Genomic DNA, 16,248 nt, shown 5'->3' on the forward strand with positions numbered 1-16,248 from the left:
CCAAGGGCTGGGGATATAGCTCAGTGGCAGAGCACGGCATGCACAAGGCTATGTTAGTTTATGCTAGTTTTTCCAGGCTTCCTGGACTCAATGGCTGGACTCAACCGATACTTCAGCCTTCTGAGTAGCTGGGACTATAGGCAAACACTACTGTGTCTGGCTGAGTTAGGCTTGTTGTGTTTTGTTTTTAATATTAGGTAAATAACAGTTTAAGCAGTATAGAAATTAGAAATATAAAATCACAAAAGTGATACACAGACAACTACAGTTTGGAAACTGTTTTAGAATTAGGACTCTGGGCTAAATCACCTTCTATTTCATGATTTTGTGTTTTCTAGGTTTTGCCTGTTTAATTTTGGAGACATGGTCTCGCTACACAGCCCATGCCAGCCTCCAATCCTTCTGCCTCAATCTCCAGAGTGCTGGGATTAAAGGTTTGAACCACAGTCACTTAATTTGTCTTTGTTCTTCCTTAAAACAGATTTTTTTTTCAAAGTCCAAATCTTCTTTTAGCTGGTATGGGGAAAAGGATTTTCATCTGTGTTAAGAGGACAGGCTCATGGCTCAAGTAGTAAAGCACCCACTTAGCAAGTGCAAAGCCCTAAGTTCCAACTCCAGCATGGCAAATAAATAAAAGGGAAAGAAGGAAAGAAGAAAGAGGGAAAGAGGGAGAGAAAGGAAGAAAGAAGAAAAGGGGGGAGGAAAGAAAGAGAGAGAGAGAGAAAGAAGGAAGGAAGGAAGGAAGGAAGGAAGGAAGGAAGGAAGGAAGGAAGGAAGGAAGGGAGAAAAAAAGGAAGGAAGAAAGAAAAGGGGGAAAGAGGGCTGGGAATATGGCCTAGTGGTAAAGTGCTTGCCTTGCATACATGAAGCCCTGGGTTCGATTCTTCAGCACCACATATATAGAAAAAGCCAGAGTGGTGCTGTGGCTCAAGTAGTTGTATCAGCCTTGAGCAAAAAGAGGCCAGGACAGTGCTCAGGTCCTAAGTCCAAGCCTGGCAAAAAGGAAAAAAAAAAAAAAAAAAAGAGAGAGAAGAAAAAAGAAAGGGAGGAAGAAGGAAAAAAAGAAAGACAGATAGACACAACCTACAGGTTATTGGTTCCAGTACTGACTCATGGAAGGGGAGAAATGTGCAAAGTGAAAAACTGTAATAGGTTCCAGAACAGTGGAAGGCAGCTCTCCCCTCCATAGCTCTCAGAGGTAAGTCTAGAAATTTAGTTTTAAAAAAAAGGGGGGCGGGTAAACTGGACATGGTGGCGCATGCCTGTAATCCCAACACCAAGGAAGCAGAGACAGGAGGACCCAAAGGGACCCAGGGCTGAGATAGGCCTCGATAGGGGAGGAGGGGAGGAACCTCTACAGTAGAGAAAAGAAAGAGCAAAAGTTGCAAAAACATTTTTTAATGTTTCCTTTAAAAAAAAAGTTAAAAATTTAAATGGCCAGTTAGTGAAAGTTAAGAATTTATCATTATAAAATTTAACTGGCTGTCTTTGCCCCAGCCAGCTTGAACTCGCAGGTCTTACAGCTCCTGCACTTGGATATTTCTCAGCCATCATGATCTGAATTCATTTTTAAGCCATCAGCACTTCCGGCAGAGCCCTCGCTGGCACCGCAGAAGCAGCCCTGTGGAGACAGACTTCAGGGTCCCCTGTGGGGCTGCCCTGGGCTGTGCCAGCTGCTGCCAGGGCTCCGGCACAGGACCTGAGGCAAACCTGGGCTCCTCCTGGTCTCCCCTGGGGACTGTGGTCTGCCCGGAGCTTGGCTCTCCTCTGGTGTCCTTCCACGCCTTTGGCTTCATTCCACTTTGATTCTAGTCAGTTCCCATCTTCCTCCTCCATGGAGTTTCAGAACCCAGGAGTGAAACTACAAGAGAACACCACAGAGAGACGAGGAGTCTAACCGCTTCTTCGGCCACACCCCACGGTAAGGGGCCTCTGGCTCTGACCAGGCCCAGACGCTGGCTTCTTCTCCCTCCTCAGGCCACCTTTGTACCTTCTCCAGGTTGGGTCGATGTCCCACGCTGATGAATGTCATCCCCAGCTGCTGGCCGATTCGGTAGAGCTCGCTCTCCACCTCCTCTGTCAGGGCGCTGGTAGCTTCATCCAGCACTGAGGGAAGGGATAAACTGCTCTTGATCCCAGTAGTTGTTGCTGTCCTGCCCACCACAGTCACCCTCAACCGGGCCCCAGGGGAGGCTGCCGTTGCTCTGGCTTATAGGAACCAGGTTCAGGGAGATGGGCCAAGGGAGCCGAGGGTCGGGCTCTATCTGGAAAGGCACCTTTGAGCACCAGCCCAAGCATCTCAGCTTCTACTTGTGAAGTGCCACAGCTCCCTGGGTCTGTGAAATCCAGGCAGTTCTTGGGAAGAGCCCACACCTGCTACCCTGCAGCCAGGCATTGCCACACACTGGATGGCAGAGCCTGGGGAGCTACAATCACAGTCTTCCAACTAAGGCTTGCTCCCCACTCCTGCTTATGAAATGGTGACACCCGGAATTGTCAGACACTGCTCTTCACAGGAGGAGGACCCAGAGGTGTCCAGACATACCCAGCTGTGCCTAAGTGCCAGGAATACATGCTGCTGCACCTGGCCTGTGTGTGTGCAGGGCAGACCTCACCTGCATATTTTGGCTGCAGGTAGAAGAGCCGTGCAAAGGAAAGTCTCTGCATCTCCCCTGGGGACAGGACATCATACCTAGGCAAGGAAACAAGAGAACACCCAAAGGTGACAGCTTGGCTTTTGCTAAGATTGGGTTTGGGGGGAAAGATGTTTTCTACAGGGGCCCAGGGCAAAGGCACCTTCACACTCGCAGCCCTGTTTGTTTTTGGTTGGTCATGGGGCTTGAACTCTTGAGCCTGGGCACTGTCCCTGAGCTCTTCAACTCAAGGCTAGCACTCTACCACTTGAACCACAGCACCACTTCCGGTTTTCTGGTGGTTAACTGGAGATAGAGTCTCACGGACTTTCCTACCCAGGCTGGCTTTGAACCACGATTCTCAGATCTCAGCCTCCTGAGTAGCTAGGATTACAGGCACGAGCCACCAGTGCCGGGCTGATAGCCCTGTTATCCACACCAAACTCTATTCCTAAGGCACAGAAGATGGCCTAGCCAAACATCTGGCCATCTGGCCGCTCTATCCCTTCACGGGGCCCCTAGGCTCATGGCTGTCATGTGGGGAGCTGGATGCAGAACCCCCAACTCCATTCTTACCAGTTCCAATCCACCTGCTGGTCCAGCCCCTCTGTCCTTGCCACCAAGCTGGACTGTAACAGACCCAGAGGGCAAGAAGTCCATGACAGTGCGCACACAGCTTCCTGCCATCCGGTCCCCACAATGTAAGTGCTCTGACAGACGCACTATAGCAGTGTGCCAAGGCAGGGCTGCCAACTACATCGCTGAGACTCACTGGAGCACCATGATAGGAAAAGCAGACTAGCTCAGTCAGTTTTGTTTTAAATTCTCTACAGACACTGTCTTCTTGCCTGTGTCTGTCTCACTGTCAATTTGTACTCTCATTCTTTTCCCCAGTCCTGGGTCCAGAGATGACAGGGTCTCGCTCTTCTGGGCCAGTACCTCCTTATGGGCTGGGTCTTCAGGGGCCCCATCCCACTTACCAGGCCTGTCAGCTCCAAGAACCTCATGATCCTCTCGTCATCCGTAGAACCTGGAAAACAGAGGCTCCTTCAACCCATCAGCTCTTCTAGCTGGCTGGAATAGATGCGGACTTCATGGTAGGGTGGGCCTGCCAGCAAGCTGGCTGACAGGTAGGTGTACTTGACAGGGAAGGGTAAAAGAAACCATCAGCCAAGTGCAGAAAGCTCACACTTATAATCTTAACTACTCAGGAGCTGAGATCTGAGGATCACAGCTTGAAGCCAGCCTGGGCAGAAAAGTCTGTGGGACTTTTTTTTTTTGCCAGTCCTGGGCCTTGAACTCAGGGCCTGAGCACTGTTCCTGGCTTCTTTTTGCTCAAGGCTAGCACTCTATCATTTGGGCCACAGCAGAAAAGTCTGTGGGACTCTTATTTCCCTTTCTTCCAATGACTGTCTCTATTCAGGGAGGGAAATCAGAACAAATGGATCACAGGACAGTCCCCCAAACAGTACACAGTTAACAGAGAAGAGCCAATATGAAGCTAGCAGCGTGGTTGGAGCCTCTTCCACAGGCACAGGTGAGGCCACTGTCTGGCAGAGAAAGGACAACTGAGATGAGAAGACATGACTTGAGGAGGCCCAGCTCACCTGAGTCAGGGTAGATCTCCTTCAGGGGATATATTACCTGAAAACAAAATCCAAACTGGTCTAGAAGGCTAAGACAGGTATATCCACTCCCTCCCCCTCAGGCACTGCCCAAAGAAGCCAGGCTCCTCTCCACCTGAGTAGGGATATACCGGCACATAGATGCAGTGGCTTCCTGTGTCCAGGACTGTGATCCACGGGTGCGGCAGACAATGGTCTTAAACCCAGGAGTCCTAGGCATGGCCACTTCATTACCCCTAGCTTCCTAGCGCCTGAAGCCTGTCACACTGCTGAGAGGCCCAGCTGTCGGGGGGAGGTGAGGAGGGAACCCTGACCCACTGACCTGCTCCCGAAGTGTTCCGTCAGTGAAGAAGGGCCTCTGAGGCAGGAACAGCACTCCGTGGGGCCCGAAGTCAGTCAGCATCTGCACGGAGCCTGCGGAGCCCACATGAGTTCCATCCTGAGACCTCACAGAGAATATCACTGCCTCCCTCTCTGCCTCTCACCCTCTTTCTTGGGCCAAGAAAGGCCATAGTTCACACTACCCACCCACCCCTGGCAAGGCTGGGTCACAGGCAGGGAGGGTCCAGCTCCTTACCCCTCATGCTGGCCCACAGGCCGCCCAGAACTCGCAGCAAGGAAGTCTTGCCAGTGCCCGTGTTGCCCATGATCAGCAGGCTCTGCCCCTCGCAGATCTTCAGGCTCAGGTCCTTGACTAGGGGCTTGTCAGAGGAGGGGGCAGAGATGGAGACCCGTTCAAGGAGGAAAGCTGTGTCTGCTGGCTCTGCTGCTGGCCACCCACAGGCCCTGGGGCAGAGGAGGGAGGGCGGGCAGTGTGAGCAGTGCAGGGGGAGGGGCTTGGCCTGGGGAAATCACCTCCACATTGGGGGCTTTAGGGCTGAACTCCTCCTCCCCCAACCTATATGCTGACATCCCAACCCTGGGAACCTCATCGTACAACTGCATGTGGACTCAAGGTCTTTGAGGAGTAGTGTTAGCTGGGTGCCAGTGGCAAACACCTGTAAACGCCAACTACTCAGGAAGCTGAGATCTGAGGACTGGGGTCAAAGCCAGCCTGGTCAGTAAAGTCCATGAAACTCTTATCTCCAATTAACCACCAAAAAAGCCAGAAGTAGAGCTGTGGCTCAATTGGTAAAGTACCAGCCTTGAGTGAAAAAGCGAAGGGATAGTGCCCAAGCCCTGACTTTAAGCCCTAGTATTGGCACAAACTCAAGAAGAAATGATGATGATGATGATGATGATGTAATGTTAAGATGATGCTGTTGGGATGGATCCTAGGGACAGAGCATGAGGACAAGCAAAAGGGGGACTATGTGCAAGCCAAGGAAAGAAGTTTCTAGGGAAATCAACCTGCCTATAACTTGATCTTGTACTTCTGGGGCTGGGAATGTGGCCTAGTGGTAAAGTGCTTGCCTCGTATACATGAAGCCCTGGGTTCGATTCCTAAGTACCACATATACAGAAAAAGCCGAAGGGGCGCTGTGGCTCAAGAGGTAGAGTGCTAGCCTTGAGCAAAAGGAAGCCAGGACAGCGCTTAGGCCCCAAGTCCAAGCCCCAGGACTGGCAAAAAAAACCAAACCAAAACAAAACTTGATCTTGTACTTCTAACATCCAGACTGTGAAAAATAATTTCTGATGATTGAGCCACTTGTCTTGTGCTACCTTGTTATGGCAGCCAGAGCCCACTGAAGGAAACGAACACCAAGTCTGGGACCCATCAATGAATGATCTTTATTACAAGGAGAGAAAATTCACCCCAGATGAGGAAATCCACTCAAGTGGCTGAGTAACCTGCCCAGGGCTGCTGAGCAGACTCTTCCTAATTCTAGTGTTGGTGGGTTTTACAGGTGGCACAGGGTGACCAGGATAATCATAGTATGATGGAAGTGGTTAATGTTCAACAGCTCTGGAGCTCCTGGTTCTCCATGGGTGCCAGACTCCCCACAAGGCAGCAACCCCAGTTTCCTGCTCCACACCCCCAGCCTGTAGGCTGAGGTGGCATTTTCAACAGGGCAACTGTTGAGGCTTTTGTTACTAAGAAGAGAGAGTTGAGCTCAGGCTCTGGAATTCAGACTGTTTCCATTTTTGAAAGCTTACTTTTCAAGGACTGAGATCTAATCCTCAAAGAACGGAGAAGGAAGGTTCCACTAATTCCTCCTTTTTAGCGACAAACAAACCAAGACCTAGAACAGCTAAGTAATTTGCCCGAACCAATTCTGAATGCACAGGAAGATCAGAACTATTCCTGATCCACAAAGGTGCATGGATAGAGACATCTGTGGATCTGAGGGCGGTACGAGAGACACAGGACACACCTGGGGACAGGGGCAAGTGGCAGAGCTTCACATGAGGGAGAAAAGAGGAGAGTACTACCCAGATTTTGTTATTATTATTTATGGTTTGGGTTTTGTTTTTGTTTTTTGGAGACACAATCTTGGTATATAAGACAGGCTGGCCAGGGGGCTGGGAATGTGGCTTAGCAGTAGAGTACTTGCCTAGCATGCACAAAGCCCTGGGTTTGATTCCTCAGCACCACATACACAGAAAAAGCCGGAAGTGGCACTGTGGCTCAAGTGGTAGAGTGCTAGCCTTGAGCAAAAAGAAGCCAGGGACAGTGCTCGGGCCCTGAGTTCAAGGCCCAGGATTGGCACAAAAACGAAACAAAGAACAAGATGGGCTGGCCAGGAACTGGCCTCAGACTCGGGAGCACTGGGATTACAGGTATGTGACACCATGCGGAGCTTGGGTTTTTGTTTGTATGAGGCCCAAGCAGAAGGTGTGTCCTTTGTTTCTATCAGCTGAGGTAGAATGTAAATCAGAGCAATGAGTGCCATAGAGCTGGCAACAGGGACACTCAATACTTATCATATGCTTAGCACAAGGTGGCGACTACTTTTACTCACTCCCCCCAGGTTTGTTACCCACAAGCCATCTCCCGGAGCAACCCCACCAGCCTTCATCTTTCAGTCTGGATTCCTGTGCTATAATGCAGCCCAGTACTCACTTGTCCAAGCCCCACTCGGTCTTGCTCAGGGTCTCGCAGTCCTGTGACTTCTGAGACATGTCCAGCAGGGCCTCCTGAAGCTCCCCGATCCTGGCAAGAAGTGAGAACCTGAGGCACAGTTCAGGGCTCCTGATGAAGGTAATACTCCTTCCTATCTTCCACCCGCTAGCACTGTTGGCCATTCAGTGTTTTCTTCCAACAACTCACGCTGCTCAGGAGGCAGAGGGGGCGGAGCCTCACCGGTGTGTGTAACCAGCCACATCTGAGAATGTGGTGGAGAGGTCGATGAGGCGGGTGAAGCAGTTGATGAGGTACATGCACACAAAGGCATTCTGGACAGGATGGAGGGCAGTCAGTGTGGGCGCAAAGGCAGTGGGGACAGCATGTGGGGGATAGCCAAGGAGAGTCTCTCACCTTGCTGACCAGGGTGCTGAGCTCTGTGGGGCTCAGGTCTCCATAGACCCCGCTGAAGATGGGGATTGCAATGACAACGTAACTCAGGATGCTGCCCAGATAGTCAAAGGTGTTGACACCAACTATAGAAGAGAGACTGCATGAGGCCTAGCGGACTCCCATGGGCTCTGCAGGGAATGCAGCCCTCAGGATGGGGAGCAGGAGGCCACACAGGGTTACACTTCTCCTAGGTCATTTTTTGAGGACAGCCCTGGCAAAGGTAGCGGTCTCCTGGTTCATCTGGGCAGGCAGAAAGTGGGGAGGTGTGGGAAGGAAGCGAGTGTCCCGATCTGTGGTTCCCACCTCCAGGGGCCCCTCTGCCTACTGTATAGCCAGAGTTCCTTGGACATCAGCTCCCTCTGGGTCTGCAGGAGTCTCTGCAGCCTGCGGTCTGTCCTCATGTGCTCCACGTGCCCGGCTCTAACGGGAAAGGCTGGGATGTCCACAGGTCTGTGGGGCTGAGCCAGGCTGGGGAACCCAAAACCCCTCACATCTTCCTTTAGGAACCAAGCCCATCAAAATATCTTGGTCTTAGAACCTTCCTGGAACTATCACCCATCATCCCTTGCTTGTCTTCCTCATGATCTTGTCAGGAAAGAACTCTAGACTTAGCCAGATGCAGTTTGAATCTGGACTCTCTAGTTTCTACTTAGGTGACATGGGCAAGTTGCATAAACCTTTGCCTTAGCTTCTCTCATTTATAAAATGGAACTAATAATACATAGGTATCATGTTAGAATAAAGTGAAAATTAATGAGTTTCTGAAGGCAAAATGCAAGACACGAGGGGTACTCAATAACTAAGAACTGCTGCCAATGCCCAAATAAAATGGCACTGTCCAGGCTCAGAGCCAGTCAGCTAGTGCAGTGAGAGCTGGATAAGATACATCCTTCTTTTTTTTTTTTTTTTTGCCAGTCCTGGGGCTTGGACTCAGGGCCTGAGCACTGTCCCTGGCTTCTTTTTGCTCAAGGCTCAGCACTCTGCCACTCGAGCCACAGCACCACTTCTGGCCATTTTCTATATATGTAGTGCTTGGGAATTGAACCCAGGGCTTCATGTATAAGAGGCAAGCACTTTTGTCACTAGGCTATATTCCCAGCCCCCAGATCCATCCTTCTTGAGGAGCTCCCAGGCCAGGGGGCAGAAGCCACACCACACTCGTCACCTGGACTATGGAGGGTCACATGTGGCTAAGATAACAAACATGCCCAACCATGAAGGAAGCTGAGGAAAGCTCCTCAGAGAAGGTGATTCGAGGCTCCAAAGGCAGGCAGAAAAGGTAGAGGGAGAAGGGAACATTTTGGATTTCTCCACATTTGCAGAGGCTGTAGAACGTATCTGGAGCTCTGCAAACTGACATGCCTTCCAAACGAGAAGCTGCAGAATGCAAATGTACAGGGACCAGCAGGCCAGCCCTCCCCACCGCACTACCACCGCAAGCTGCGGTGGAGATGGACAGAGAAAGGATCAAGGTTATTACATCCACCCAAACAAGGGTGATCCAAGGGATAGTCTCCTCTCCCTGCTTTTTTTTTTTTCGTACAAGTACTGGGGTCTAAACTTGGGAGCTCATGCTTTTGATTTTCTTCTTCACTCAAGGCTGGCACTCTACCACTTGAGCCACAGCTCCACTTCAGGCTTTTTGGTGGCTAATTGGAGACACGATTCTCACAGACTTTTCTGCCCAAGCTGGCTTCCAACCTTAATCCCGAGATCTGATTCCTGAGTAGCTAGGATTACAGGCGTCAGCCACCAGCACCCAGCTACCTAGACCAACTGGTTAAACATAAACCAAATATTGGTCTTGGAAGCCTCCCACATGGCAGAGCACAGGGTCCCATCCTGGTGGGAAGGAAGACCACAGCACTGCCCAGTGCCTGGACACCGGACAGCAGGCACTTGGGAGCAGGCACTTCGCAGGGAGCAGGTCTGATTTCCAGAGAGGCTCCCATTCCCTCCCATGCTACAAAGGACCAGCCATGCATGTTGCGCACTGGCAAGAAAACGACTTCAGACAGGAAAACAGCAGATGCCTTACAGTCATCAGGGTGAAGCAGCACCTACTCTACATATTTTACTCTCTGGTCATTTCACACTTCATATTAAGCCACCAAGACTAAAGCTCCCCATTTGCAAAGCCACCAGCTCCAGAAGCAATCCCTAGACCTAAGGACATGGCAGACCATCACAGTGAGGCCAGGGGGAAGAGTGACAACCATGCATGAGAATGCTCAGTAAAAGCTCCACGGTGGTCAGAGGGCTACAGACTTATCTTTTCATAGTAGGGAACCATCTCTACTACACTCACCTGTAGAAAGCAGCAGGCTCAGCATTCACCCGAATCTGCATGTGCTTGAACCTGGGCAGACCGAAGAAGAATGTGTGCTGACAAGTTAAATCAAGATCAACACCCCAGGCTGGGAAGGTGGCTTAGTGGTAGAGTGCTTGCCTAGCATGCACGAAGCCCTGGGTTCAATTCCTCAGTACCACACAAACAGAAAAAGCCGGAAATGGCGCTGTGGCTCAAGAGGTAGAGTGCAAGCCTTGAGCAAAAAGAAGCCAGGGACAGTGCTCAGGCCTGGAGGCTAAGCCCCAGGGCTGGCAAGAAAAAAAAAAAAAAAAAAAGATCAACACCCCTCACTCCAATAATGTGGAATCCGGCTCTATCTCAGCATTATGGCCGCCTCCACTAACCTTTCCATGGACAGGAAATCCCAGGGCCTGTGCGAAGTCGGGCTGCCCTCCACTTTCTGTGTTCCTGCCTCCAGCATCTCCTTCCCCCAGCACCTCCTCCCCAGCCCCAGCCTGAAGGAGGATGCCAAGTAGAGCTGCCAGGCCCAAGAGACAGGGTGGTTAGACCAGAAGCATGTGAGAAAGCCCAGGGTCAATAATGACGTTGGTGATGGCCAATGAGACGCTGTTCTCAGTGCTCCTCACGTGTCTCAGTAGGCAACTACAGCATCCACTTTAGAAAGGAAAACACTTTCACCTTGGAGAAGTAAAAGGCCTTCCTTGCACAAGATCACCTGGCTAGGAATTGGCACTTCTTGGATGTAAACTAGGGAAGTCTTACCCTAGATCACACCCTTTAGCCTCAGTGAAAGAGACACACCTAAAGTCCCCCTCCAGCTTCTCCTGCTGCACCAGCTTCGCCACAATGGGTCCCATCAGGGTTTTGTTCACCATGGTTCCCAGGATGAAATACCCGAAGATGCTCACTGGCCCAAGCCAGCCTGTGCTGAAGGACAGAGTGAAAGGGAGGGTAAGGGATGCGTGGGGTGCCACACAGCACCATGGGCTTCAGGCCAGCTCCCTGCCCCCAGCCTCCCATCCCTGCTCAAGTCTCAGCAGATCCTTGGGGCCACCATGTGGGGGCGATGCCTCTCCTGGACCCTGAGAAACTAAGGGGGACATGAGGCCAGGGAGCAGGAGGAAGCCCAGGAGGGGAGAGGCTGCACCTTTGGAAGCACTGGTATGTGTAGTAGATGAGGGTGAAGGGGGAGACAATCAGCTTGCTTGCCATGCTGCTGAGCTGCCGGCAGAATCGCTCCACATCCTGGCTGATACGCTGATCCCTGCAGCCAATAACAAAGAGCAGTTGGACCCAGTTAGCTGGGCTCCAGGGTGGTAACAGTCAGAACTCACACCTTTTCTGACCCTAGCGACCCCATGGATTACTTCGAAAAGTAACCTTTAAGACATCTACACGAGACTCCAGACAGCTACTTCTTAGGGTACCTCAGCTTATTCCCCAAAAAAGATGGAGTCAAAAGACCCAGCACCGATGGCCTGAGTCAGTTCTGTACAGAACCAAAGGAAGGTAGAAGAGCTTCCTTTCAGCTTGGCATTGGTGGCTCATACCTGTAATCCTAGCTACCCAGGAGGCTGGTACCTGAGGATCAAGGTTCAAAGCCAACCAGGCAGACAAATTGCAGAGACTCTTACCATCAATTAACCAGAAAAAAAAAAAAGGCCAGAAGTGGAAGTTTGGCTCAACTAGGAGAGCACCAGCCTTAAGCAAAAAAACTAAGCGATAGTGCCCAGGCTCTGAGTTAAAGCCCTAGTGTCAGTGTGTGAGTGTCCACATGCGTGTGCACACACACAGAATCTTGCTAGGGAGCCCAGGATGGCCTCAAATTTGTGATCTTCCTGCCCCAGCCTCCCAAGTACTGGGATTATAGGCATGCTTGGCTCCTGGCTTCTTCTTTTCTGCTCTCTCAGGCCCACAGCCTCCCTAGAGGTTTTCCTGGAGCACTCTGCTCTCATGGCTTGGCAGCAACAGTGGCCTACTGTAGATGACCTCTGTGGAATCTGAGGCCAGGACTCTCCAGGGCTAATCTGGGTGGATGGGGCACACAGGGGTTAGGCATGAGGGTGCCTACGGATTATCGATGTCATCCTGAAGCACATTGAGGGTGTAGTACACACGGGCCCGAAAGTAGAGGCGGTGCAGGTGCTCAGTGAGGTCCTTCCTCCAGCTCACATACAGCAGGTTGCAGGTGAACTGGTCAAAGCTCTTCAGCTGTGCAGCACAGGAGGCAAGGGGAAGGGAGGGGAGAGAGAAGCATCCTGTAAGTCTTGGGTCAAAGCTCAAGGCTGGCAGATGCTACTGCTGACTGGGCCTAGCCTTTTTTGATCACTCAGCACTTTTCTCTCTTAAAACAAGCTTCAAGTCACAGGATTTCCCTTCCCATTTGTTCTGTGTTTATCCTTACGAAATCCTAAAAGGCTTACTAAAGGCAAAACGTTCAAGCCTCTTTCTGCATCATAGGTCTTAACTGAATACAGAGAAGCATACGGTTGGGGGCTCTAGCATGTCTTTCATTTATGTTTTTACTCCTCTGTCTCCCAAGCCTGGAAAAGGGCTCTATGTATCTAGGGCTGGCTGAAAGCCCACCAAAAGTAGCCACAGTATGACAGGAAGTGGTTTCCCTAGAAAACAGCTAGTCCAGCCTGACAGGGACATTAGGTTGGGTCCTAGCAGAGCCCTGACTCACAATCTGCCACTTCTTTTTTTTTTAATTAATTAATTTATTAATTGAACACAATTTTTTTGACAAGGTGTTGTGCAAAAAGGGTACAGTTACATAGTAGGGCAGTGTGTACATTTCTTGTGATATCTTACCCTCTGTTTTTCTATCCCTTCTCTAGGTCAGGTAGACATACAATCTGCCATTTCTGAAGCACCTCTGTCCTAAGCACCTAGGGGAGTAATAGTGTAGCCAGGGAGTAGACAATGACAAGAATGCCAAGAGAGATAGCAGGTGCAAATGCAAAAAAGGATTGAGGGGCTAGGAATGTGGCTTAGTCGTGGAGTGCTTGCCAAGCTAGCATGCATGAAGCCCTGCGTTCAATTCCTCAGTACTACATAAACAGAAAAGGCCGGAGTGGCGCTGTGGCTCAGGTGGTAGAGCACTAGCCTTGAGCACAGAGAGGCTCAAGCACAGTGCCCAGGCCCTGAGTTTAAGCCCCAGGACCAGCAAAAAAAAAAAAAAGGATTGAGTTAGGTAGAGAATTTATGCAGGACAAAGTTGAGGACCTGAAAGACGGGACAAAGAGAAATCTTGAAAACAAAATGTAAGCTTTAGCCAACTGAACAAGGGGTGGAGAAAGGAGGTCACTCAGCAAGAAAGCAGCAGATGTTGAAAGCTGGAGGTGTGACACAATGCCAGGCTGAGCTGCCAGAGGAGCAGCCCAGTTCTGGCTGTCAGTCCTGGTTTTAGAGTACTCTAAGCTCCCAGAAGCAAGAGTTCTGGGAAGGGAAAGGACAGTGTATATTTCTGCTAGATTAAGCCAGAACCTTGCAGCCTAGCCCTTACAGTTTGAAATACATGAGAAATCGATTGCAAGAGGGCCAATAGCAGGATCAATGCCCTGCCTAAAGTTCTGACATCCAGGGCCACCATCACAGTTCCCAGGAAAAGGAAGGAACGCCCACTGAAGCCTGGTTTCTGCTTCCTGAAGACTAAGTTCCAACAAATACTCCACTCACACCAGACAAGAAAGAGACACAGGGAAAAGGAAGCCCTTACTATGGAGTTGAGAACGATGAACACAACAGCCAGGAATGTCAGCGCCTTAAACCCATCCAAGTCTTTGTTTCCCAGGACCCTGTAGTACTGACTGGGGATCACTCCAACCTGGTAGATCACCAGTTGTTCTGTAGGGAGGGAGGAGTCAGAAATCAGTGATAAGGGAATATAGGGCAGAGGCTTCTAGCTGAGTTCCTGTTTCTCCTACCTCAGAGAGAAGAAAGGGGACCCCAAACTAGTGCTTCCCCTCTGCCCCACCAAGCCCCAGCTTACTCACTCACCCAGTAGGGTCACACACAAGAGAGTCAGGAACATCAAGACATTCTGTGATGGCCAAGAAGGAAACAAAACCTTCTGTATTCTCAGGAACCGCTGGAGAAATTGCAGATCTAGTCTAGGCCTGAAGAAAAGTTGGGAAGTAGAAGCCCCAGAGGGCAGTTACACTCTAGACAACAGTGACCCAGCTAATCCCCACTGGTCTGGAGAGGGGCCAGGCCTTGAAGAAAAAATGGTTTATGAATGCTGAAAATGACAGGCCAGGAATAGAGCTCAAGGCAAAAAGTGACACTATTTAGGTAACAGGAAGAAATGTAGAAAAACATCTGAAGACACCTTAATGACCTAAAAATAGGAAGGCATTCCTCAAATAAGAGACCAAACCCATAAGCTATAAAGGGGAAAACTGTTAGATTTCACTTAATTAAAATGAATTCTTTTTGCTTACCACATTTACCATAGATTCTAGTTTAAAAAGATGGAGAAGGCATCTGCAGAGAGTAAAAAACAATGAAGGATGAAAATCAAGAGCACAGAGGTCAGAAATTCGGGAAATCCACAGAAAAATAGAGGAAGGCTATTAACAGACACCTCCAAGAGGGAAAACCCATAGGCTTGGTAAATGAACACAATGCATCTCACACCCATGAGATTGACAAGACATTAGAAAAACTAAACAATACCAAAGCATGGGGACATACAGGGAAACAGGGACCTGTCCACCTTGCTGTTGGGAAGTATAAACTGGGGTGACCTAGAAAAATTAAGCCTGATACAGGCAGCTGATGCCTACATCCTAGCTACTCAGGAGGCTGAGATCTGAGGATCGAGGTTCAAAGCCAGCCCAGGCAGGAAAGTCCTTGAGACTCTTATCTCCAATTAGCCACTAGAAAATCCGAAGTGGTGCTATGGCTTAACATGGTAGAATGCTAGCCTTGAGTTTAAAATCTCAGGAACAGTGCCCAGGCCCTGAGTTCAAGCTCCACAACCTACAAACAATAATAACAACCTAGCATAAGTTGCTAGGACCTAGCCTCCTAGGTGGAGTTAGGTGGATCACCTAAATCACTGATATCCACCAGGAGACAGTATTTGAATATTTGATCACAGTAGACTTTGTGGTGGTTAGGTTACTGGAAGCAATCTAGGGACCCAATCACTAGGAAAGTGAGCACACACAAGTCTGTGTGAGCTCAAAAACTAAGTTCATTGTTTAAAATAAAGTCTCTAAAAAACCCACAGAATATTACTTATACAAATTCAAAACCACTGTGTATGTATGTATGTGTGTGTGTATATATATATATATATATATGTTTAAGATAATACAATTTATGTAAAGTGGCTTGTAAAAATACTGGACACAGAGTGATCTTGGAGTGAAATGATATTGAGAGTGGGAATAAAGGGGGAAAGGTGGTAAAAGAGGGGCCCACGTGGTGCCAAGAACCATCGACCCACTTTGGGGGGCTGAAACCAGCAAACAAACCACAATAACTTTTCGAGATAAAGATAGGGGGTGGCAGCCGGCGCGGGGCGGGGGACCTCAGGCCCCGGCCGAGGGTGGATGGCAGCCGGAGAGGGCGAGGGCCTCGGGCCCCGGCCGAGGGCGGACGCTCCGTCCCGTCAGACGTCACTGGGACCAGGCGCGGAGGAGTCCCTTCCCCACCGTCCCATGCGGGACGCCCTGCGCCACCCCGGCCCTCCTGGCCAGCTGCTCTGCTCACCTAGCGCCTGCTCCGGGCGCGGGCCCAGGGACCGCCATGACCCGGGATCCTAGCGACTCCGGAGCCCCACAGCACCCGGGCGCCGCCGGGCAGAGTCCACAGGGCTCCGCTAGCCCGGGGAGGGGCGGGGCTGCCCCGACCACTGATACGGCGGGATAGAGAGGCCGCTCCCGGAAGCGCAGGCTTCTCGGAACGTACCAACGAGTGCGCAGTGTCGATCCCGCTGGCCCGACGGCTAGAGCGTCACCCCCTTCTGGACGCGGGAGGTCTCCCGGCTTTGACATCAGGCAAACCAGGAAAGTAACTTTTTCTTAACAAGTCTTTTAGATTCCGAGTAGATCTTTTATACATTGTCTCAGAGAAGCCAGGGTGGTCTTTTTGTTTTTTCTTTCTTTCTTTTCTTCCTGTTCTGGGGCTTGAACTCAGGACCTGTGCGCTGTCCCTGAGTATCCTTTGTTCCACGCTAGTGCACTAACCCTATGAGCCACATCGCCACTT

General features: G+C 50.4%; 1 protein-coding gene across 3 annotated transcripts; it reads right to left on the bottom strand.

The window, feature by feature from the left end:
• Window positions 1-1,414: 1,414 nt before the first annotated feature.
• Abcd4 (ATP binding cassette subfamily D member 4) lies at window positions 1,415-15,878 on the bottom strand. 3 transcript variants are annotated; one of them, XM_048362231.1, is made up of 19 exons: window positions 15,751-15,878; window positions 14,029-14,147; window positions 13,748-13,875; window positions 12,098-12,237; window positions 11,174-11,290; window positions 10,828-10,953; window positions 10,024-10,074; window positions 8,041-8,135; window positions 7,677-7,798; window positions 7,503-7,594; window positions 7,263-7,352; window positions 4,836-5,044; window positions 4,581-4,672; window positions 4,241-4,277; window positions 3,614-3,663; window positions 3,210-3,262; window positions 2,616-2,692; window positions 1,991-2,106; window positions 1,415-1,861 (listed from the first exon to the last, which is right to left on the bottom strand). In XM_048362231.1, the coding sequence occupies exons 1-19, from the start codon at window positions 15,786-15,788 to the stop codon at window positions 1,793-1,795; spliced, it is 1,821 nt and encodes a 606-aa protein (XP_048218188.1). In that variant the 5' UTR covers window positions 15,789-15,878; the 3' UTR covers window positions 1,415-1,792. The 3 variants fall into 3 exon arrangements, 2 of the variants coding, with proteins under 2 accessions (XP_048218188.1, XP_048218189.1); XR_007213182.1 differs by having other exon boundaries at window positions 1,839-1,861; window positions 2,585-2,692; XM_048362232.1 differs by lacking the exons at window positions 12,098-12,237; window positions 13,748-13,875; window positions 14,029-14,147; window positions 15,751-15,878 and having other exon boundaries at window positions 10,828-10,948.
• Window positions 15,879-16,248: the final 370 nt, after the last annotated feature.

The sequence above is a fragment of the Perognathus longimembris genome, chromosome 14 (assembly GCF_023159225.1).
Source record: "Perognathus longimembris pacificus isolate PPM17 chromosome 14, ASM2315922v1, whole genome shotgun sequence".
Classification (NCBI taxonomy): Eukaryota; Metazoa; Chordata; class Mammalia; order Rodentia; family Heteromyidae; genus Perognathus; species Perognathus longimembris.